Below are 24,183 nucleotides of genomic sequence, written 5' to 3'. Positions count from 1 at the left end.
CAGTCTTCCCTCTCCTACCCCAAAAAGAAAGATCCTAAACATAGGGTTCCTTTCATTCTTTCTGCCCCACAATCTCCTGCTGCCATTGGGAGAGGGGGGCTGCAGAGGGAACAATCAAATGAAGACAAAACAAAAATTAGCATCACAGGGTTAATGACTTCAGGAGAAAATTATAGTTTCAGGGGAAATGCTTCATGTGCATTCTCCTCGGCCCACATCCCAGACAAGGTAGCTAATAAAAAACACAGACTGCTCTTTTAAAAACAAAAAGTGCAAAGGATTAGAGGTGGGAAGGTGGGAGGCCATGTAGGCAACTCAGAGTCTACAGTTAATGGCTCAAAAACACCACTGCAGAGTGCTTTTCTTGAAGTGGAGAAAATATTGCCCACCACCCCCACCATGTGCTCCACCCTAAAACAGTCCACGAGCCAGGCAGGCTCTGCTCTTCACACTGTATGGACCTCGGAGCTGGCGGTTCAGGCTTCAACCTTCTACTTCTCTAGCTTCGACCTCAGCTCTTCAGTTGCTTTCACTCAGAACAAGACAGAAGAGGCAGGGCTCTTATCAAAATACAGATCAGCGGTTCTAAACTTGGGGTCCCTGGTGGGAGTCCAGGGGGTCCACGGGGACTTTGAAATTACATGCAAGCTTTTGTGCCTACACATTAATTGTGCATTTCTCTGGTGAAAACATCCATGATTTCATCAAAAGCTAAATGGATTACTGACACGGGAAAAAGCATTAAAAAACCCACTGCATTAGTCTTTCAACTGAAAAAGTACATAACAAAGGCCAAAACTGCTACTTTCTGAGGTTTAGGCCTTCATATACAGAGTTCATACTGCAAGCTTCTCGTGGTCCAAGGAAGGGGAAATGCATACTAGGAAAAGAGATACACAGAACACTGCAATGGGGAAAAGGAAGAACATGCCACATGCTTGTCACTGGCAAGAACATGTTCCCTAGATGATTCCTGCAGAATCTGGGAACTGAATGGGACCCAGAAGGGCCCAGTTCTGGCTCTCCTGAGTCTCAGAGAAGCTAAATATTCATTCAAGGTCACACTTCTAGAACAGCAGCAAGGACAGGATAGCTGCCCTCTCCTGAGCCCTCTGCCTCCATTTCCACACACCACCAGGACAGAAAATAATTAAAAGAATCACCCACTAAAATACTGTCTTTAAAAAGCCAGTGGATGAATGTTGTTAAATATAGAAATACTTTCCACTTAGCACATCACATGTGGTGACAAAAATCAGCCTGTAAAAACACTGGAAAAAGCATTAAAAAACCACTGCATTAGGCAGTGGATATAACTCTTAAGACCTGTCTACGTGGGTGCTTTAATATCTGACTACTTGGAGTCTAATAAGAAATCGTCAATAAGACGTCCATCCGCAGGGAGACAATAGAGGCAAAGCACACCATCTATTGACTTCCAAATGACTGCTAGCAATTCTCTGAGAATTCAATACTGTCAGCTGGGAAACATTTAAACCAGGTCCTTCCAGGGCTGAGATGTACAAGGGACCATATGGCCCCAGCAGAACACTTCAAACAGGCAGCTGTATAACTATAATTAAATCTGTAGTAGTCATGCTATTATTTATTTAGCATATTTTTTTAATGTACCCTCCGCTGAGGTCTCTGAGAACATGTACCAAATTAGAACAACAGAAAATATGGAAGAAGTAGATAAAGAGAATCAAGGGGAGAATGAAGTTCTGACACGAGAGCAGACCACAGCTAAACAGAAGTTTCCCTGAGGGGTTCTTCACTAGTACCTGGTGGGTTCTGACTGAGCACCAGCAGGTGATGACCACCTTACTGACATGAATATTGAGCCTGAAGGTTCATTCACTCTCTTGATAACTCTGGTTCCAGGGCTAAGTTCTACCTCTTTTTGGATTTTGAATTTTTGAATCCCCATGTGCCATTCATTTAACATTCATCAAACCATAAAATCTTAAAAGAACTCAAAGACTAGTCCAATTTCCCACCCAATGACTACAGTTCTAACATACAGTCATTTGCTTCTTGTTGACACTATAGTGAAAGCATTCGGTTCAAGAATTAACTCAAATGTCACCACTGGCCAGTCCCCAGCCCCTGGCAGAATTCATACTCCTTTCTCTGGGCTAAGACATCTACCACCCTACATTATATTTATAGATTTATCTCGCATTCTGAAATCAGAACCCCTAAAAGGCAGAGACTGTGTTCTATTCATTTTTTGCAGTCCTGAACTCTTGTATTGTGCAAAGGAGGACTTAATTATAGCTTCATAAATAAATTACTGATAGAGCTCAATTTCCTATTGAATTCATCTTTACACTAAAATAAAAGCTGCCTCCATGAAACATACACCTTCTATTGTATTTTATGTCTACAGCAACAGACAGTAAATCTATCTCTTTCACTATAAAGCAACCTTCATGACCTTCGTACCCCTCCAAGAGTTTTGGTTAAGTTACTTCAATTATTCTTAGGTTAGTGCCCAGGCATCTCACCATCCTAGTTACCATAACCACCACACCCCCGCAACTGTTTCTGAGTAATGGGTATCTTTGAAAAATGTAATTCTTATGAAAGTCATAAACTTTCTATCCAAATATAGCAGGACTTTTCCTATATTCTTATTCACTTCATTTTTGAACTTACATGATTTACCTTTACTCTTTTATTTTTTAAATTTACCTTTACTCTTGTTAAATTCCTTGTGGTTTCAGCCTGTCAAGGCCATTATCCATCTTGATTCTAGGATTTAAAATGTAAATAGCTAACCTTGTCAATTTTGTGTCCTCTGAGAATCTGATAAGCATGCATTGTGCCTTAATCCAAATTGCTCAAAAATCTGTTCAATGGGGCAGTACAAGCCAAAAAATGCCAAGGCATTAGAAACCTTTTCCATAATTACAGTGGTTACTAATCCACATACTCTAGGTATAATTTTGCTCCAGCTAAAACCCCTTTGATGGTCACACAACTCTCAGCTCATCAAAATGCTTACAACGTCATCACGAACTTTATGGATTCTTACTACAATCAAGTGGCCTGTTCAGAAAACAAATGTAGTAACTAAATATTTTTAAGTTCTTCTATTCAACATGCATAGCAATGATTTAGATCACAGGGTAGCAAATTTTGTCTTTGAAAGATCAAACAGTAAATATTTTGGGCTTGGCAGGTGACTTACAGTGTCTATCACATATTCTTTTATTTTTTTACACAACACTTTAAAACTAACCACTCTTAGCTTAACCATTTTTGGACCACTGGCAGGCAGTTTATGACCCATGAGCCATAGTTTGCTAGACATTATCTCCTCAATTCTGAAGCAAATAGCCTATTGGTGAAGACAAGCATTTGGCCAACAATTAAAACAGGCAATTATTCAATGACAGTTATGGTAGATGTCATGATGGAAAAGCAAAATGTGCAACTAGAGCTCATAACCACAGTCTCTTAGACTGGAGAGTCACCAAAAACTTCCCTGAAGAGGTGACATTTACAGAGGAGTGCATGAACACCAGTTGCCTGCGCAGGAAGAGCATTTTAGTCAGAGGAAACAGCCCAAGCAAAGGCCCCAAGGCAGAGGGAGACTGGCACCTTAATAGACCGAAAAGAACACTTGTATGGCTGGAGTATAATCAGCAAGGGAAAGAACCTTGTGAAATGACTTTGGAGACAGAAATTAGGCAGGACAGCGCAGGGCTTTAAAGGCCATTTTAAGGATCCTGCGTTCATCAAAAAGGCAGTGGGAGGCCATCAAATGGCTTTAAGCTTTGAGTGTTGCTTTTGGCACTCTCCTTCAGTGCAAAACCTGTCTTGTATTTTCTATATGCCTTCATAGCACTTAATCAGTTTTCTACATTCTCAGATTTAAAAACCGTAATGGTTTGTATTACTGCAAAAATTCTTAACATACTGCTATTGGCTGGCTAGCAGCTTATTACCTTCAGGAAAGAAGAAGGAAAAGAGAAAACACCACCACTACAAAATTTCACTTGTATGCTCCCATGGGAACTATTTAATGTAGAATCATTCTACATTGGGATCTATTCTGATAAAAATTAAAAATACCCCAGTGTTCTATTTTGCTACTTTCTCTTGAACTGCTGCTCCAAAAGTTAAAACTATATTGCTTTACTTATATTACTCGCTCCACTTTCCCTTTGATGGCTTTGTTTCATAGTTTAACCTAGTCCACTATTCACAGGGAAGCAGAAGGCAGTGAGCAGGAACCTCATCTCTACCTGGTGTATTTCACACATATTGTCTTGTTTTATTCTCATAAGAACCAGAGAAATCAGGTTTTTACCCACTCTTTCAAGGCTCAGAGACATTAAGTGTCTGCATACAACCACTGGGCTCATAAGGAAGGAAGCTACTATTTGAACCAACATCTCTGGGATTATAAAACTCAGACTTTTCTACGACTTCAGGCAAAAAACTTCTCCTATTATCCAGAAAATTCTGGCGGGGGGGGGGGGATACCTCTAAATCTTCTATTCTGTTGATTTAAATCCTTTTTCTCCAAGTCCTTCCATGCTGAGATATTACAAACTAGGGGTTTGGATCAAGAAGGCATAGCTAAAATGAGACAATATAACCCACAGCACACAATTTAAACCATGGAAGGCAGGGAGTATATAATATAGGAGTACACAGCCCATACTATGACTAGAAAAGGTAGAACCTTCTAAAAAGCCTTTCATTTTCATTGATTCTGTTTTTTATTTTAATAAAACCTGCATGTTGTCCTACTTCAATATATCTTTGAAAAATGAAAACCTATAGGGAATTTTTAGAAGTATAACTAGAAGCTTTGAGAAGAATTCATTGCACTTTTCTGCATTAGCAGGACTTCATTCCCGGAGTTCCAATAAGACGCGGGGGCACAGGAACAACATTGCCATCATCCCAAGAAAATCCCTTTATGACATGTTTTACAGAAGTTTTCATGATCCCCTGATGACAACTTACTCCATGAGAATCCCACATTTAGAAAAAGAGTCTTACAACTAATTTAAGTACTGGTAGCAGTTGTTATTTTTCTAAACAAGATCTTCCTTCTGGGTGTAGTGTCTGGAGATCACTTCTTAGAGATCATAATTCAACAAGGCAATAAATTATGCACCTAGTTTTCCTTCATACAAAACCACAATACAGAGGTTACTTATTGAAATTTCTGGAATTCCCCTTGTTTATTTCTCAGTATCACAAATAAGCTGATATTAAAATGGGCTTTAACCATCAGCGTGATTTGCGGAACAATGAGTAATGCAATCAGAAGACACCGTGAGGAAAGATCAACATTTTGCTCTGACCAAAAGGTTTTTCGGAAACAAGCCATCCTAATACATAGCTGTATTTCAACTTGACTTGTTCTTTTTTATTTTCAATAATATAGTTGGGTGTTTACCATAATGCTGTCCTGGCAATCTAAACTATAGAAAACTGTATGAGTAAAACAGGGTTACAATAATGTACAGAACTGTAAAGTCAATAATAAATCCCACCCAGTGACAAATTCTTTCCAAATTTGATATACCTTACCAATAATTTCTCACTAATTTCATACAAAGTGAAGTAGCTCATATCTAAAAGCACACTGTTGAATAGTCCATCATTTGAAATGTGCTATCCTTGGGAAAACTTAGCAATCCCATGTCATCTTGCAATAGAACATCTTTCTGTGCTGACAGTTGGTTTTTCCAATATGTCCTTGTGCCACACTATACTTTGTTTTAAATAAAGGGCAAAAAAAAAAAATATGGTGTTTTCTTTAAACTATGTCAATCAGCCAGTTAACTATGTTCCATTGAGCTTTCATCATGAGAAAAATGTGTAAATGGATTTGTAACAAATGAAAGAGCAAACTATATTTGAAATGTTAGCATTTGCATTATTGTCCTAGCCAAAAAAAAGGAAATTGTAAATGTAGGAGATGAGCAAGAATGTGCATTTCAAGCAACTGGTTAACCTAATGAAACACTCCATCAGTGATCAGAGGAAATACTGATTTTTGAAGTCACCAGAATGAAAAGATAAGACAATAACAATACTTAAATCACCTTTCTCGGGGAAACTCTCATACACATTTTCTCACCCTCGAAAAAGAAAAAGTTCTCAAAAAAGGGTAAATAGAGGCTGATTCACCCTTGAGTAATCATCAACATTCCCAACAGCAACTAATTCACAAGACTGCTGCCTCTACCTTTCCCCAGACCCTCTGCCTCCCCACATTCCATCCCATAAGGGAGATGAAGACATACATACACATAAAAAACAGTAACAAACAAGTGACTCTTTGTGAAATGACAAATAGTAACTGCCAGGCAGTGTCAGAAATTCAAGACAGGAGTAATTAACATGAACCAGAAAGTTCAAGGATGCATGTAAGGAAAAAAGTAGCACTTGACTTCGGCCTTGGAGTAAAGGTAGGACTTGGAAAGGTAGAGAAGAGACATTTGGGTCCAATGGAAATGAGCATGCAATAACAATGTTCATGGAAGTACAATCAGACACATTTCATTAGAGTGCAGGCAGAGCAGTGGAGTGCAAAAGTTAACAGTATGAAACCCCAAAGAGCCAAATTAGCAATATAAATTTAAGAGGTGGGGAATGAAATCTAAAATGAAATTGACCTCCAACCCACCCAATCTTACCGCAAAACCAACCAAAAACCAGTAGCACATTTAAAGAATGAGAATGACAATGATAATTAAGATTTGTATAATATTTGAAAGTGTTTTAAGCATGTTCCTTTTCACACATCAGCCCTGTGCAAGAGGCAGTTCAGACTGGATTACAACAACTGTATTTCAAAACAGGAAACAGGTTCATAGCAATTTAAGGTTCAGCATGCTTATTTAAGTCTTCAAAGCTACTCCTGAGATCAGCTTCATTTTTAAAAAATTCAATAATTCCTTTTCCTCTTACCAGAAAAAAAAAAGATGAAGGTTATAATGATGTGTACCTATCACACTTAATGGTCAAGAGGTGAATAGATCTATAGTGAGAAGGAGTACTGAACAACCTGAAGGTCAAGGAACCATGGGGTGTTACAGCAAAGCACAAGTAAGGATCTGTAAATTAAGTGAGTGTCCACCACGGTCCATGGACAAATCAACAAGATAACTAATCTACTTTTGCTAATTTTACAGGTTAACTCTAACCATAAAAAAAAAAAAAATTGCCATCTTGCTGTATTTCATTAGGAGGGTTGGGGACCATGATTTCAAGGAATTAGAAATCACATTATTTTCTATTTACTGGATAAACCAAGTCATTCACGTGTATTGTTAAACTGCAGATAGTTACGTCCCAATTTATATCCGCTATTTACCTCTTTCTCCAAAGACTATTTTATTTGGCTATAACTCTTATCTTCTGTTATTTATGTTCTCTAAAATGGAAAGATGCTTCTAAAGTCCCTCGTTTCTCTTTGATTGATGGATCTGGCCCACACAGTTATCTTGTCTTTACTGAACTGCTGCATTTTACTGTCGGCACCACACAGTTTATTTGGTCTCTCGGTGAGTTATACACTCACAATCTAAGATTATATATTATACTTTTTTATGCTTTTCTCATTGACCTCCACCAACACCACTTAGGGTATGGCCACACAACAAACCGTTGGTTCACTGAATCTTAATCACTGTGGCAGTAGAAACATCTGGTCACCGTAAGAATTTTTTAAATCATTGGTTTATTTAGTAGTAATTCTGGTGATTAGCCTATTCAGAGTGATGTGTGCCTCAAAGACAGACTGCAGGGCAATAACTCTCAATTTGACACCTGTCCCTTGGGACCTAAAAAAAGGCCCCAATCCAAATAGGCAGAATCCCAGTGGTCATTAAGAGGATAGGCTCCAGAGCCAGAGTACTGCTCTATGACTTAAATGCTATTTAACTTTGGGGAAATTACTTAATCTCTTTGTGCCTCAAGTTTGCCAGCATGTATAATGGAGTTGGTCGTACCAACTCCAAAGCATTAGTGTAAGTGTCCAACTATATTAGTTGTTGTTAATTATTGTTAATTTTTCTTTATAGAGGAATAGACTCCATGCTGTCAGGTAAAGCCCCCGAATCAACAACAGTGCAGCTAATTTTGAAGTTCAAAGCTATTACAATGGATCCTTATACAATGACTCAGTAACTTTCTAGTCCTTTGTATGTCTATGCATAGAACACTGATTAGGCAATAATGTCAGTTTGGTATGACTGATTACAGTTTTTCAGATTGTAGGGGAAAAAATCACTGCTGCTCTTTTAACCTGGAAGCAGAGACGGGGGAAGAAAAGAACGGTTGTTTTCATTTCAGTTCAGTTCTAGGGAGTGAAACCAGATCATTGGTGGTAACACATGAAGAAATCAGGAAGCTCTGCTGGTGATTGATAAGGTCATGAGATTCTGCTGAGGCAAATAAATCAACTAGCCACTGGATCAATCAGACAAGGGAGGTGGAAACAGTGGGAAGCCCTTCTCTTTCTGAAGAAGAGCAAGAAAAATTTCTTCCCATGGCATGGCCTCTTCGTAAATCTACTCTGCAGTGATGCCCTGTTGGGAGGGAAATAAAGAAACAGCAAAATCTGCAAATACTCCCCTACATGTAAAGAATGGCTTGCTGCTCTTGTCTCAGTTATCCCAGATGACAACACTCCTTCAAAGATCCTAATAAAGCACTTCCACATAAGGTATGAACTTTTCCTTTACCTCACTTCAGAGTCTGGATGGAAGTTCACTTAAAAATCTCTCGGCGGTGGCGAGCTGGGGAGAGGAAGGAGATGCAGAGCCAAGCAGCAAATGTGTTGAACAGTGCTTCAGAGAGAACACTTGTCCAACTCTCCTTGCAATTTTCCTTTTTGTTTCAAATGCTGACCACCAAGAAGGGCTCTTGAGAGGAAGCTATCCTTGGTTGCCAAGGAAATTCCCACAAAGCCTAAAGGATTTCTTTGAGAGCTGGCGACAGCAACACCTTTAGCAGAAGCAAGAAGAAACATACAGGTGGCCATGTCTACAGCCACTGTTCTTTTCACCTCTTTACCTCAGAATACACGAGGATTAGCCAGCCCAGAGATGCAATCAGACCAGGACAAGAAACCCAGTTTTAGCCTCGATATTTTAAGTTTCTGACAAAAAGCCCCCAAAGTGAGCTGGGAGGCAGATGCCAGTGACTGAGATTCTTTTCACTTCATCGACTTGAGTCGCTAAGCTTTTACTGGAGTGAATCATAAAGGAGAAACTCAAATCTGACTGGCATACAGTGTCCCAGCAGTGGAGGAGGGTTTATTAAAGTGTTTAAAAAATCTAGGACACAAATTGGTATAATCTTTTGGGAAGGTAATTGGCAATACACAGTGAGCCAGCAATTCCACTTATAAAAATTTCTCCTCCAGAAATACTCACGAAAGAATGCAAAAAAAGAAAAAAAAAACAATAAGGATTTTTCTTAAAAGCTTGATTGTAATTGCAAAGAAATGAAAATGACTAAATATTTATAGTAGAGCATCATTTAAACAAAATATGACTCTTGTGTACTACGGCCTTTAAAAAGAATAATGTAGATGTCTATGGCATTGTTGAGTTTTAAAAAATCCAACTGCAAAACAATATGTTCCTATTTGTATTTTATATAAATAAGTATATAATTTTTATGCATAGAAAAAGCCTAGAGGACCCTCCATCAAATCGCTAAACAGTGGTTATTTTGAGGGTGAGAATTTGTGAATTTTCACTATTTTATTCATACTTGCTTTGTTTGAATTTTTACAGCAATTTTGTATACTTCTGAATTAGAAAAAAATGAAGTTTAAAAAAAAGCATAGAGATAATATGTTACTTCAGCAGGCAAAGAATGGCTCCATGTATATATTTACAACTATTATAAAGGGTTTTAACCAGGCCATTAGCATGTTCATCTTAAGGTATTGCTGTTTTCTGGTTTTGTAACAATTTGCCACTTCCAAGGGGAAAAAAGTTGTTTATCTTTTTAATGAAGTCATGGTCAGAAGTGGGTAATGTGTGACATGAGATTAGACATCCATCAAAGATAATTGTTGATGGCATTCTATGACTCTCTTTGATAAATTCGAAGAATATTCATGGGATTGGAAAACAGGTAGAAATGCTACCTATTGAAAAGAGGAAACGAAGCATATAGTTATGAGGGGACCTCAAATATAAAACATGCTGATTAATTATTTAAGACATAAAACCTGCCATCCCTTTTATTCAATGTCCAATACGGGAATGGCCTGTAGTTCTGCTGGAGTTCAGTTCTTTCATAGGTACAGGTAAGAGTATGACTCAGACCCCTCACTCGGCTGCTCTGTCCTGCTCCTACATACCAATGCTCCTTTATGAACCATAAAGACTGAGATGCTTGTCTCTGTTCCTCGGAGAGGGCTCCCGTGAGGGTTATAGGAGTCACGTGTTCATGGGTTTTACCCAGGTGACACACCACACACCTGACGTCAGTTGACAGGAACATCAGTAGAAGAACTGGAGATACAGATGCCATCACTCAAAAGCTCAGTCTCGCTACTCTTGGTGGCCTATGTCCAGTTCTAGTGCATTAAAATAGTTTAATGTTACATTAATATTGAGTAATAATTTAATCTAATTAATAGTACCTGTATTTTAACTAGGAAAGTTTTTTTTTTTCTTAAAATACTTTGTGAAACAGAAGAACTTCCTTTCCTCAAAGGAGTAAGATCTCGATGTCTATGGTAAATATATTAAGAAATTGGCTGTTGGGTCTTTAGAGCTATCAGTTTAATGCACTGTGGTGCTCATCCAGTGCTTAATTACAGGAACAATACCAGATGATCCAGAACACTGGCAAATTCCTCTATCCTATCACACAGCATCCTCAGTGATCTTTTCAAAATGTAAATCATACAACTCTCCAGGTAAAACTCCTCAAACAGTGTCTCGCTGCTCTCAGAGTGAAATTAAAAGCTACTCCTGTGTAACTTCCCTGGTCCATCTACTACTGCACATGTGCTACCTTTGCTCCAGCCACTCTGAGCTTGTTTTTATTTCTTCCAGTTTCTTGGATACACCACACTCATTCCGGCCTCAAGGTTTTACTATTGCTTTTTGCTGAGTCTAGAAGCCTCTTCCCTCAAATCTTCTCTTCCCTGGCTACACCTCCTACCTAAAACAGCTTTCCTGTACCTCTCCACATTACTCTGCTATGTTTTCAAAGTAGTATTTGTGATGGTGTGAAATTTCTCTATTCATCTGTTTACTCATTTTTATTGTTAATACTGTCTATCTGTTCCCCAAAGCATGGGAGCTTTATGAGTCAAAAAATTTATCTGTTTCATTCACCTCTGAAACCCTACCTCCAAGAACACTTTCTAGCACAGAATATACTTTTTTTTTTTTAAATTCTTTTTTTTTTTCAACGTTTATTTATTTTTGGGACAGAGAGAGACAGAGCATGAACGGGGGAGGGGCAGAGAGAGAGGGAGACACAGAGTCGGAAACAGGCTCCAGGCTCTGAGCCATCAGCCCAGAGCCCGACGCGGGGCTCGAACTCACGGACCGCGAGATCGTGACCTGGCTGAAGTCGGACGCTCAACCGACTGCGCCACCCAGGCGCCCCCAGAATATACTTTTTGAATGAATGATGAGTTCAAACGACAGCAGCATACAGTTATGAGGTAATTTAAAAGTTCAAATGTATCGCAGCCTGACAGTTAACTTAAAACCATAGTTCTAAGTTTCACAAAAGACTCTTTTCTTTACCTGAAAATACAAGATAGAGCTTAGTTAACTTCAGACAGGTTAATCTGCTTCCTTTCCAAGCTGACACAGAACCCGTTTCTAAATGAATGTTAGTCTTCTGATTCAAATAAACAGCTTTCATGAAAGTATAGCATTATGAAAATGGGCAAATTCAACTGCCGCAGTTTTAAGTGGGACACAGATTCATGAAAGCAATATATCAGTGCTTCTCAAACACTACTAATAACCATTGACCGTTAATTCTTTAGGCATATGGCTCTGCATCAGGTGGGAGAAGGAAGCTATAGAAAGTCAAATTTCTTACAGAAAAGGAAAAAATGGCGACAAATAATCAGTTTTGTTTATTATCTAAATGGCAAACTAATGCCCTTTGAAAGAGACTCCAAAGGCAATCATTGCAGTGGCTACACCAGACCCCAGAAGGGACACCTGGCTGAAGGCTGAAGGCAAGCCGTAGCCACTGAACCACAGGGAAGCTCACTAGAGCTACTCAAACCGTAGTGACTGATGACATCCAAGGACGAAACCACTGCCTCACAACACGCCTTTGTTCTCAGGTTTTCACAGATGTGATCCCATTTGGAGCTTGCCCAACACCGCAGTGTTTCAGGGGTTCCTAAAAATGTGCTACAGACAAGTATTATAACCTCAGAAAATATGAGCCTTTCTTAGCCACTGCACCTTCTCCAAGGAGAGAACAGGACCACCCAGTGCTCAGTGTGAATTAGAGGGCTTCCTGGCTGAGCTGTGAAAAAGAAAAGGAGGTGCTACAGTACTTTTCTGTTGCTGTGCATACGAAATAGCTATTAACGCTACGGGAAGCTTTATGTAAGCCTTAGGAAGGAAATCTTCAAAACTATGAAAAAAATCATCTCAGCTGAATTTAGTTGACTCATTTCTATATCACATATGTGTAAGAAAAGGATGAGGGGTTGTTCAATCACAAAATGTTTCTTTCTGGGTTCCATCTTAAGACAGTCATGGCTTAGCAATTTCAAACTTATACATGATTTTAATGGTTTCATCCTCTTACTCTCTGACAAAATATTTACAGCCAGGTCTATTTCTGCAAACAAACAAACAAACAAGAAAGGAAAAAAAAAAAAAAACCCAGGGCTTTAAAAATAGAAATCAAGACCAGCAAGTATATTGGAAGATAAAAGGCAATAGGTGATGCCAAAAATGATTATAATACACTTTGGAAATTAACCTTAGGCCAAATTCTACCAGAAGACCTATGGATAGGTTCTCAAATAAGCTAGCTAAATAATGAGCCCCACCGAAGAGATAACCAGATAAGAAGTTACAACGTTATGTAGAGCAGTGTCTCCCTGAGAACCTGCAAGGTATTTTCCACATCTCCTGCGTCCACAGTAGTCTACGGACTGCAATTTCACTGAAGGTGGATCGTGTAATTGTGAGACGTTATTGCATTACTGGTGAACCTGAAAACAAGTCAAGCCCTTTTAAAGTCACTGTACCACTTAGCAAAGTCCTTCCACCACAGTTAGAGCTAAGAAGTAAAATGATGAGAAAGATTTTTATCCTCACAGCTGATTCCATACTCAAATGCAAATCAGAACTAAGCCACTGCATTTGGCAAGTACCCATTGCACTTGTAAGTTTTTTTTTTTCTTTTTAAACAGAAAAGGAATAAAAGGAGATAGAAAAACAAATCAATCTAAGGTAAATGGTGAAGGTAACTGGATAATAAAGAAAAAAAATCCTCCATAGCAACAAAATAGAAGAGATTATTTATATAGATTTACAAGTAGATGAGCTCCAGATGTGTTTTCTTATCTACTTCTCCCCAGGTGCTTTTCTGCTTAATAAATGTAACATCCAAGTTGAGGCTCTGAATCACCTAAATGTTGGCTATGCTCTTCTGCTGTTAACTATTTTGAGCTATTTCTCAATAAGGCAGCCGCTACTGAAATCCTAAGTACATAGGCTTGGCAGAGCCAGAGAGAAAAAGTGCAGTCCACAGATTTGTTTCTTCTGTTTTCCCAAAACAGAATCTCATAAAAAATATGCCCTCAAATTTTGTCACCATGTTGCTGTCAAAGAAATTCTGCTCCTCTTCATAACTCTGAACATTAAACCCATAGTTCTTGTGCTACTGGGAAGTTATATAGCTCCAGGAAGTCAAGAGGCACCATTGCAACTGTTCAAATTATAGCCAAGCAGAATAATCAGTCAATCAGAAACTTCAGTTCCAGTCGGATGGAAGTTTTTTGGGCCAACTTGGAAAAGCATACAGAACAAGTTTGACTTTACTGCCAAGATCATTTCCAGGACATTGGCTAATTAATTATAAAAGCTTTTTCAAAACAAATTTGAGCCTGGCAACTTTTTCCTACCCAAACAGAGGGGGGAAAAAGGTTAAAAAATAAAAGCCGGAGTTTATTTTGTTTTTTTGGCCGTAGTTTCATCTTCTTTACAAACCCATTTTCTTCTTCTCATCCTAAAATGATCCAGAAGCTTTGTATTTGAAGTTACTAAAATAGTAAGAACAGAAACTGAAAATATTAATTTGAATTCCTACTCTGCCTTGGGTTGTAGAAGAGATCATGGGTCAGTTACAAAACTTCTCTTCAAACTCTTTGGTGGGAAGCAAAGAACGGAGTTCCTTCCTCTTTGTGGGAAGCTCACTGGATTAGCTGCAGTTACTGTAATAGATACAACGTAGATGGACAGTTGCTCTTAAAATGACATACTCATCAACCATCACTTTCTGGCTTTGAAAACAAAAGGAACAAAACTCCTGAATGAAATCTTCCTGGTTTCATCTTAGTATGTATGTACCTCGATGAATATGAGATGTTCACGATAAGCATCAAAGATTCTGGTTTCAAGGACCACAATCCCACAGGTTTTACAGCAAAATCAACACCCCCAAATCATTATGTTCCAACATATTTCATCTAACACTGGCATCAAAAGCTTATGTAATATGCATCTTAAGCCATCAAATTTCCTCTGCATATGCCCAGATCTGAAGACACTCAAGAAGGTAAGAAATTTCTCTTAGCCAGCATTTACCAGCTGCTTATTGGCAAATTCCTGGCAAGACAAGAACTGTCTGTAATAAAAGAAGCTTTTTCCAAAAAAGTCTGCCAAGCAGATATTCCTAACTCTGCCTTATCCAGTATCAAGACCCCTGGCAAAACACATAAACAGAACGTTACTGGTAAATATTGAATGGAGCCAAAATGTGCCGAGTAACATTGAGGGCAACTCTAAGTCCTAGTGGACTGAGCTTTTCTGCTACAGGTTCGTACTTCCCAATGTATCCAACATTTAAATGACCTTCTGCTCACTTCAAGGGGTAGGCAAATGCAAGGGAGGAGAGTGATCTACATTAGCTTATGAAAGGGGAGCAGCTCTAGGAGTCAAGAATCAATCTCAATGTAATAGGGAGGTAATTAAGCCTGAGAGAAGCAGACAGTTCCTCTTCTGAGGAACACAAATTAAAATCAGAAGGACAACACTAGACTTCAGATAATCTTGAAAGTCCACAAATTAAAATCAGAAGGACAACACTAGACTTCAGAGAATCTTGAAAGTCAGGAAGGGAATTCTGAACTTAACCTGATGGGAAGCCATTATAAGCTTTTGATCCAGGAGAGAAATATGAGGGCAATAATATGAAAAGTGGATTATTGACATGGGAGAAAACAGACAAGGGATTAGTTCCAAAGCTTTTCTAGCAATCCAGTCTGAGATGATGAAGGCCCTAATAGGGTGCTGCTGGGGAAGGGAAGGAAGAAAGAATCCAAAAGCCACTTCACAAGAAGGAGCACAAATTTACCTTTCCCGTACCTTTTAGAATTCACTAAAGCTTATAAACCTTTGTCACAACTGTTAAGTGCTGCCAGTGAAGAGGCACGTCATCATAAATAAGTCTCCCTCACCTTAGAATGTATAATTCAGATTTATTTGTTCAGGTGGAAATTTCACCCAGTTAGTCCAAATAACTGGTTTTGTTTTTTAATGTAAAGTGCAAAATTACACCTACTGGCCATTCTCTGTGTCCAGATACCCACCTAACTGGGAACAATGGCCCAGATTCTACCATATTCTTTTTTCAAAGAAAGCAAATCAAGATTCAAAACCGAATTGCTCTCCATGTCAAATAGGCTACTTACTATGTTTTCGCAGACAACATAAACAGCTAACAAGGCTATCATTACCTTTGCCTGAAGAATCTCCCTAAAGTTAATCGTGGCCAGCATTTCTTAGACCTTTAGTTTATCAATGCACTTTTTCCTAAATAATACCTGTTAATCCTCACAATAACCCTGCGGCAGGGATTATTATTACTATTTTAAAGCCTAAAGCTTTAAAGACAACTATAGCTTCAAGACTATTTTAAAGACAACTATAGCTTCAAAACTTAAATTGCCCAAGAGAACACATCTGTAAGGGCTGGAGTCAAGACTAATTCTTATCTTCGAGCTTCAAATCCCTCCACATACTGCTTCCCCTTCCCTCAGAGGAAGTGCAAAAAAACCCCATCCACACATCTCAGTTCATTTTAAGTTGGGAACCATCATTTCTAATCTCATTCCAGCATCTTCTAGATACATATTTAATCTTACATTTCTGGAGTAAGATGTCTTTGCTTACCTGGTCCTTCTCTGGTTTATCGGAAATGTCATTCAGACTGGAGGAAGTCAGATTCCTATGGGTCATGGCTGGGCTACCTGAAAAAAACAAAAGTGAACCCTAATTAAAGTCTTCTTTTCAAAACCACAGAGACTTTGGTTATATACTTCATAAACACTTGTAGATGATGATGGGAATGGCAATGATGCTTCAGCTCCCCTGGGGTCCCCCTGAAGAGTTTTCCAGAGTCCAGGTTGGAGCACAAAGACGGTTAAAAGAAAAGTATGTAAAAACCCAAATACCATTTTTACGTCTTACTGCCTCGCTCTAGTTCAAGATGAGTTAAACTTTGAAAGAAACATCTAAAATGATAAGCATAAAAAAAATTTACTCCTGGTTTGATTTGCCTTTTGTCACTGCCCTTTACACACATCCTAATCCACATGGTATCCTTTCCATGTTCCCACAGAGGACATGGCCTCTGTCCTCAGGTCAGCAGAGCTGGCCCCAGAATACAGGACTGGACCTCCTTTCCCCAGGCATCTGCAGTCCTTCCTAGTGTACCGCTCACTCTGATAAATCGAAAAACCCATCTGTGGTCCCTTCTCCAGCTAACACTTTCACCAAGAAGATTTCTCCTTAGTGGGTATCTGATCCAGAATTCCCATTCTTCACCTCAAAGTGGAGTTGTCACAGGCCCCTTACTTCTTGCACTCCCATAAGCATATCCTTTCTTTCCCCTTAACATGCCAACCTTCTTATTCACGTTAAGGAATGGATTTCATCAGGAATACTTCGTGGGAACCAAGCTCCCTGGCAATACGGTGGCTGTAGGTCATAGCCAATGGCTTTAGACACCATCATACAAGAAGAGAGGAGGGACATCTAGAAGAGTGATAGCCCATCTTTAAGTAGACTATGTTAACCAAAAGAATAACATTCTGTTCATTCTGCAGTTGGACTTGAAATTTCTAGGCTTACTAAGCAAAAGAGTAACTTTTCAAAGCCACGGTGTTTGACCCAACCCCTGCAGGGTGCTGAGTAATGCATTCATCATTAATCCTCAATGATCTGACTAAGGCTGGTCTTCACATCAAAAGGACAAGGGTTGAAAAACAAGCCCCAAAGTTTGAATTCAGCTTCACATTCACTACCAAATTATTTTTTAGATTACAGACTTTAATTCCTTCAGATAGAAACTTCAACTCATAATTTTATAACAGACTAAAATCTACTTCTTCTAATAATCTGATGTCTATATAAAAGCAGCTCTAAATATCATAATGGTCTTTAACTACTAAATCAGAAAAATCAGAATTGTCTTGAGCTGGCAAGACAGGGTGTTTTCCACTCTGCTGCATTTCATTGAGTAAGCATGGCCTAGATCTCTTAAACCCTTTACCTGGTAGGACATTTTATTCTAGGAAAATTTGAGCCCAGGGCATTTTTCGAAGGAAAGTAACATCTGAAAAACTGCTTTATGAGCAAAATTAAAAGAACCTTATTGGAGGCCGCATTTTCTTCTTTGAACTGCACACCAGGTTTCCAATGTGCACTCAAAATAAAAGACACCAGGTACAAATGTGAATGCTCCCAAATAATGATGGGCTTAAAAGTAATAGGGAATGTAGCTATAATTTTGCATTTTACATTAAAAGCAAAAGCAGTTTTTTGGACTAACTGGTTGGAAATTCTACCTGAATGAGTGAAGAAATCTGAACAATATATTCCTAAAGCAAGGAAGCCTTAGCAATTCTAATCATAAATTAAAAGTAGTTTATGCAAATGAAGAGATGAGGCTGATTTCTTTTTTTTTTTTTTTTATGTTTATTTATTCTGAGAGAAGGCTGCTGGCGCTAGAGAGAAGGGGAGCAGAGAGAGGAGACAGAGAATCCCAAGCAGGCTCCCAGCGATCAGCTCAGAGCCTGACATGGGGCTCAGTCCCATGAACCATGAGATCACTACCTGAGCCAAAATCAAGAGTCGGACACTTAACTGACTGAGCCACCCAGGCACCCCAAGATTGATTTCAAATTATCAAATCAACTGATGTAAGTGGCAGTAGTGAAATAATTTTTTTTTAATGTTTTATTTGTTCTTGAGAGAGAGACACACACACACACACAAATGCAAGCAGGGCAGGGGCAGAAAGAGAGGGAGACCCAGAATCTGAAGCAGGTACCAGGCTCTCACCTGTCAACACAGAGCCCGACACGGGGCTCAAACCCACGAACCGTGAGCTCATAACCAGAGCCAAAGATGGACACCCAACCAAGCCAACCAGGTGCCCACGGTACTAAAATAATTTGAAAGAAGTTTCATTAAGTGATTTAAACTTTCTGGGAAATATCCTAAATTCATTGATTTGCTTTGGAAACTATAAATGCTGCAAAGGTACATTTTAACCCAAGCACTGTCCTAACTGTTGCAAAATCTAAATAGGTAAAAGCCAAATGAATAAAGAGTTTTTATTACAATGATAATCTTGACTGATGTCACAACTTTTCCAAGAAACCTCATATACCGTCTCATCATTTCTCTCATGATAGTACGGCTATATTTGTATTAGATGAAGCGGGGGGTGGGGATCCAAGGAAGATGCAGGAACCAGATGGGGAAAAACAGGTCAATGCTAAGAAACAATCAAATCTACTGTTCTTCCTACCTTTATCTGATTCTCATTAATAAAGGTAACAGCTTCTCTGATGTGTAACTTTGTAATACAATCAAAGAATACGGAAGTCAACACTTCTAGGTAAACCCTGAGCAAGATAATAAACATACTTCACTGTTTCCCCACCCTCTCCCTAGCAAACTCCCCACCCCTACGCCCAAACACCTTGAAACCAAAACAAATGCTTCCCAAGGCAGTGGTCCCCAAAGTGCGGTGCCCAGACCAACAACATTAGCATTACCTGAGCACTTGTTAGAAATGCAACTTCTTGGGACTTACCCTAGACCAACTACAGTAGTCCCCCTTACTCTGCTGTGTCAGTTACCTGTGGTCAATTGTAGTCCCAAAGCAGGTGATCCTCCTGATGAACCATCAGAAGGTCAATAGCAGCCTAACACTACATCACAGTGCCTACGTCATTCACCCCACTTCTTCTTATCACATAGGCATTTTATCATCTCACATAAAAAGGATGAGTACAGTACAATAAGATATTTTGACAAAGACCACATACACAAACTTTTATTACAGTAATTGTTATAATTGTTTATTTTATTATTGGTTATTGTTGTTAATCTCTTACTGTGCTTAATTTATAAATTAAACTTTATCATAAGTCTGTGTATAGGAAAAAACATAATATATACAGGGTTCAAGACATCCACTGGGAATCGTGGAACGTATGTCCTGCAAATAAGAGGGACTACTATATAATCACAACTCCGGGTTTGGAGCCCAGTGATGCAGTTCTAACAAACCTTTAAAGTAATTTTGAGACATGCTAGAGTTTGAGAACCACTGCTCTAAATAAACCAGTTATCTTAACAGGATGGTGTGTCTCAGGATCTGAATTAAAAGAAGCACATATAAATTGAGGTAGGCACAGGGGTAGTCCTGATAACCTCGCCCTCCTCCAAGCCACTGCTCTAAACTACTGTATCTCAAGCAAATCATTCAATTAGCAACCTTGCCTCAGAAACACAGAGAGAGTGTCTTACTTGGCTTTTCCTCTAAGTCCTCACCTACACAATCAAATAAATAAATTTGTTTGGGAAACTCATTGTTTAATCAGCCTTTTCCAGAAACATATCACCCAAATCCAAGACAAGGACAAGAGCCAAAAGAGATTACAAACCCGATTATGTCTGGAATCAGAAATCTGTGCATGTTATTTTAGCAAACCCGGGAAGCTGTTATGCAACTGATCCCTAACAACGTCCTATTGTAGGTATTTTGTACCTGACATTCACTAAGACACATTATAAGGATAAATCAATGCTTTCTACTTATAGTTTGGGCCCATAATGTAAATTCATTATATTGCAATCCTAAGTGAGTGGAGGTAGTAGAAGAAAATGTTAACTTATACCAAAAAGGTGAAATGCACGAGGACCCTGAAGTATGCCACTTCCTGCACAGATGGGGGATTCATTCACTCAAAGGTAACCACACTCAGCCCTTTCCATCAAAATCCAGGACATACAGGGGTGTCTGCGTGGCTCAGTCGTTAACCATCCAACTTCGGCTCAGGTCATGATCTCACAGTTCGTGGGTTTGAGCCCCGCATTGGGCTCTGTGCTGACAGCTCAGAATCTGGAGCCTGCTTTGGATTCTGTGTCTCCCTCTCTCTCTGCCCCTCCCCTATCCCCTCCCCCCCCCCACACACACACTGTCTCTGTCTCTCTCTCAAAAATAAACATTAAAAAATTTTTTTTAAAGAAACAAACAAAAAAAAATTCCAGGGCAAACAAATGTTATGTAAGTGCTCTTGGTCCAAAGAAACTTTGTTTTTGTTTTGTTTTGTTTTTTTACGTTTGATTTCTACAAAAGAAGAAGAATCAGCCTCAGGTGCATAATCATAATTAATTTCCATATCACTGTTTTCTGGCCCTAAGAAAAAGAAAACTTTGGAGAATCACATTTTTAGGGAGTTTCACACAATTAAAAACAATTTCATTTTGAAAGTACACACTTGGCAGGTACATACTGTCTTCTATAAAAATTAACTGCACTCTGTACTAAGTTTGAAAATCATTGTTCTTCTTTAGCACACATGTAGCAATTCATAAAGTCCTTTGCAATGATATCTATTAGATACAATAAAAAGGGTGAGGAGAATGTACTGCATAGAAGGAAGATATTTAAATGTGTACGTATTAGATAAAAATGTAAATATGTATGTAATGCAATTAACACATCACCCCCCTCACCTCATACCTTTACAATGAAGCAACAGAGAGCCTCAGAACAAGCTAAAACAAAGATCACTTGGGGTATGAAATAAACTGGATTTTTTATCCTTAACAATTAAAGACTAATTTTAGCATGAAAAACAACTAAGGTAACTTACATAAAACAGACATCAGGGAATCTGGGTGTCCATGTCGGAAAATTCAGAGGTATGGGTCTGATTTGCACTGTTTGAGACCATAAAACTAATAATAAATGTAGTTTTGGAAGAATGCATGCTAATGTGTTCTGTATTCCACTGACTCACTGATATTCTCCACCCCCCCCACCCATTGTTGACATTAATAACTCTACTAGAAACTGTCTACATCTAAGACTAAGGGGCAACTAATCCTTTTAAGGACTAAGTACTTTAACTTACATTATCTTACTTAATGTTCATATAAGCACCTTCAAGTTAGTATTCTTCTAACTTTACACATAAACAAAATGAACTTCAAGGAGGTTAAGTTCATGGTCACACAGCAAGTAGTAAAACTATAATTTAAATCTGGATCTCTTAATACCAAGCCCTCTGCCTCCGAGAAAAAAAAAAATTGGTCTCTCTATGTTATTTACATAAATAAACACGCAAACTTCACCATTTCTAATAAAGAGAAACTTTAACATATAACCAAAAAGAATCTATTCTATTTCCATGCCAATTATATACAATATAATGTTCTTAAGAATATTTAAGGCAGAAACATTCTTGGTTTCCAATTTGGTTATTCCCAGAGATGGAGTACACATTTCTTTACTTTTTCGTTTTCATAAAGAAAAAAAGGGAGAGAAGGGAATTGAACTCAGCTATAATGTTTGCCACTGTGATTAAACAGTAGCCCAAAACCACACCTCTGTGACAAAGGAGAAAGGATGCTAAAAGCAATAGCAATGTAATTATAAAAACAACAATGTCACATGCTTCTGAATGTCCCACCTCACAATCACAGCCAAGTATTTGTAAAATTCCACAATGTACATACAGTCAACTCTCCATTATTTCCATATTGGTTTTCTACCATATTTCAAGTTACTCCAACTGCAATTTCTTTCCATTTCAACCACTAAAAGCAGGAATATAAGCGGACAAGGAGAATAAATCACCTGGGACACTAGCAATGAGTTGGAGAAAGTCTAGAAAGAATCGCTAAAAGGGAAACTTAGATATTGTCATACCAGTTGCCTAGTCCTCCAATGCAACAAAATCTCAACGGCTGCCCCTACCAAAAATAATAATAAAATAAACATGTCATTAAGACCTCTAACCCATTGTTACTCCTGACCTCCAAATATAGAAATATTTAACATGTAAAGATTAGATGAAGGAAACTTAAAAATACCATCAAAGGAGCTCTTTGAAGGAATTTCATAACTAACAGAATATCAGCTTGTATTTTTTTGCTTATTTGATTTTTAATAGTTCTGTTTAGAAAATTTTTGTTGTTTGTTCATGATTGTTTTTATACTTAATTTTATTTTTTTTTAATTTGCATCCAAATTAGTTAGCATATAGTGCAACAACGATTTCAGGAGTAGATTCCTTAATGCCCCTTACCCATTTAGCCCATCCCCCCTCCCACAACCCCTCCAGTAACCCTCTGTTTGTTCTCCATATTTATGAGTCTCTAATGCTTTGTCCCCCTCCCTGTTTTTATATGATTTTTGTTTCCCTTCTCTTATGTTCATCTGTTTTGTCTCTTAAAGTCCTCATATGAGTGAAGTCATATGATTTTTGTCTTTCTCTAATTTCACTTAACATAATACACTCCAGTTCCATCCACGTAGTTGCAAATAGCACGATTTCATTCTTTTTGATTGCTGAGTAATACTTCATTGTGTGTGTGTGTGTGTGTGTGTGTGTGTATACACACCATATATACACACCACATCTTCTTTATCCATTCATCCATCAATTCGATGGACATTTGGGCTCTTTCCATACTTTGGCTATTGTTGATAGTGCTGCTATAAACATTGGGGTGCATGTGTCCCTTTGAAACAGCATACCTGTATCTCTTGGATAAATGCCTAGTAGTGCAATTGCTGGGTCGTAGGGTAGTTCTATATTTAGCTTTTTGAGGAACCTCTATACTGTTTTCCAGAGTGGCTGCACCAGTTTGCATTCCCACCAACGATGCAAAAGAGATTCTCTTTCTCCGCATCCTCGCCAACATCTGTTGTTGCCTGAAAGTTGTTAATGTTAGCCATTCTGATAGGTGTGAGGTGGTATCTCATTGTGGTTTTGATTTTATTTCCCTGATGATGAGTGATGTTGAGCATTTTTTCATGTGTCGGTTGGCCATCTGGATGTCTTCCTTGGAGAAGTGTCTATTCATGTCTTTTGCCCATTTCTTCACTGGATTCTTTGTTTTTTGGGTGTTGAGTTCAATAAGTTCTTTACAGATTTTGGATACTAACCCTTTATCTGGTATGTCGTTTGCAAATATTTTCTTCCATTCCGTCAGCTGCCTTTTAGTTTTGCTGATTGTTTCCTTCGTTTGTTCATGATTTAATACAAAACAAACCCCAAGAGCCCGGAGTCAAAGCCCTAAGTTTGTCTTATTCACAGTTTTAGCCTCAGAGCTTGGCACTAAGTGACACTTAATAAATATTTGTGAATGAATGGATAATACCAACTGGGTATCATTTTACTTCCATTTGGAGTTACTAGTATAAACACTACTGTTCAAAGTCCATTTCCTATGAAGGGAGATGCTGTGTACACACTCCAAGAGCCTTCAGACTTGGAAAGCCTTAGAGTAAATAAGGAATAAGTTTGTAGCTGGCCCAGAACTAACAGAGTGGAAAGACTCTGCCAAACTGGCTAACAGCCTATTAGTCAGCAGTGGGAACAGACGTGAGAAGGAATGAAGGGGTGAAAAGAGAAACCCCCTGTGAAGGAAG

At 38.6% G+C, this 24,183-nt stretch overlaps 1 protein-coding gene across 1 annotated transcript in view; it reads right to left on the bottom strand.

Annotated features, from left to right (window-relative positions):
• SLC4A4 (solute carrier family 4 member 4) overlaps nt 1-24,183 on the bottom strand; it is a 299,466-nt gene that overhangs the window by 126,691 nt on the left and 148,592 nt on the right. Inside the window, exon 7 of the mRNA XM_047091144.1 lies at nt 16,395-16,471. Within this exon, the coding sequence (XP_046947100.1) occupies nt 16,395-16,471 (77 nt within the window). The remainder of the gene's footprint in view (nt 1-16,394; nt 16,472-24,183) is intronic.

This window comes from Lynx rufus, unplaced genomic scaffold (genome assembly GCF_022079265.1).
Source record: "Lynx rufus isolate CCGP_SWC_20201006 ecotype Redwood Valley unplaced genomic scaffold, mLynRuf1.p SCAF_3, whole genome shotgun sequence".
Classification (NCBI taxonomy): domain Eukaryota; kingdom Metazoa; phylum Chordata; class Mammalia; order Carnivora; family Felidae; genus Lynx; species Lynx rufus.
The sequence above is the reverse complement of the archived record's forward strand: the minus strand, read 5'-3'. Positions and strand labels throughout refer to the sequence as shown.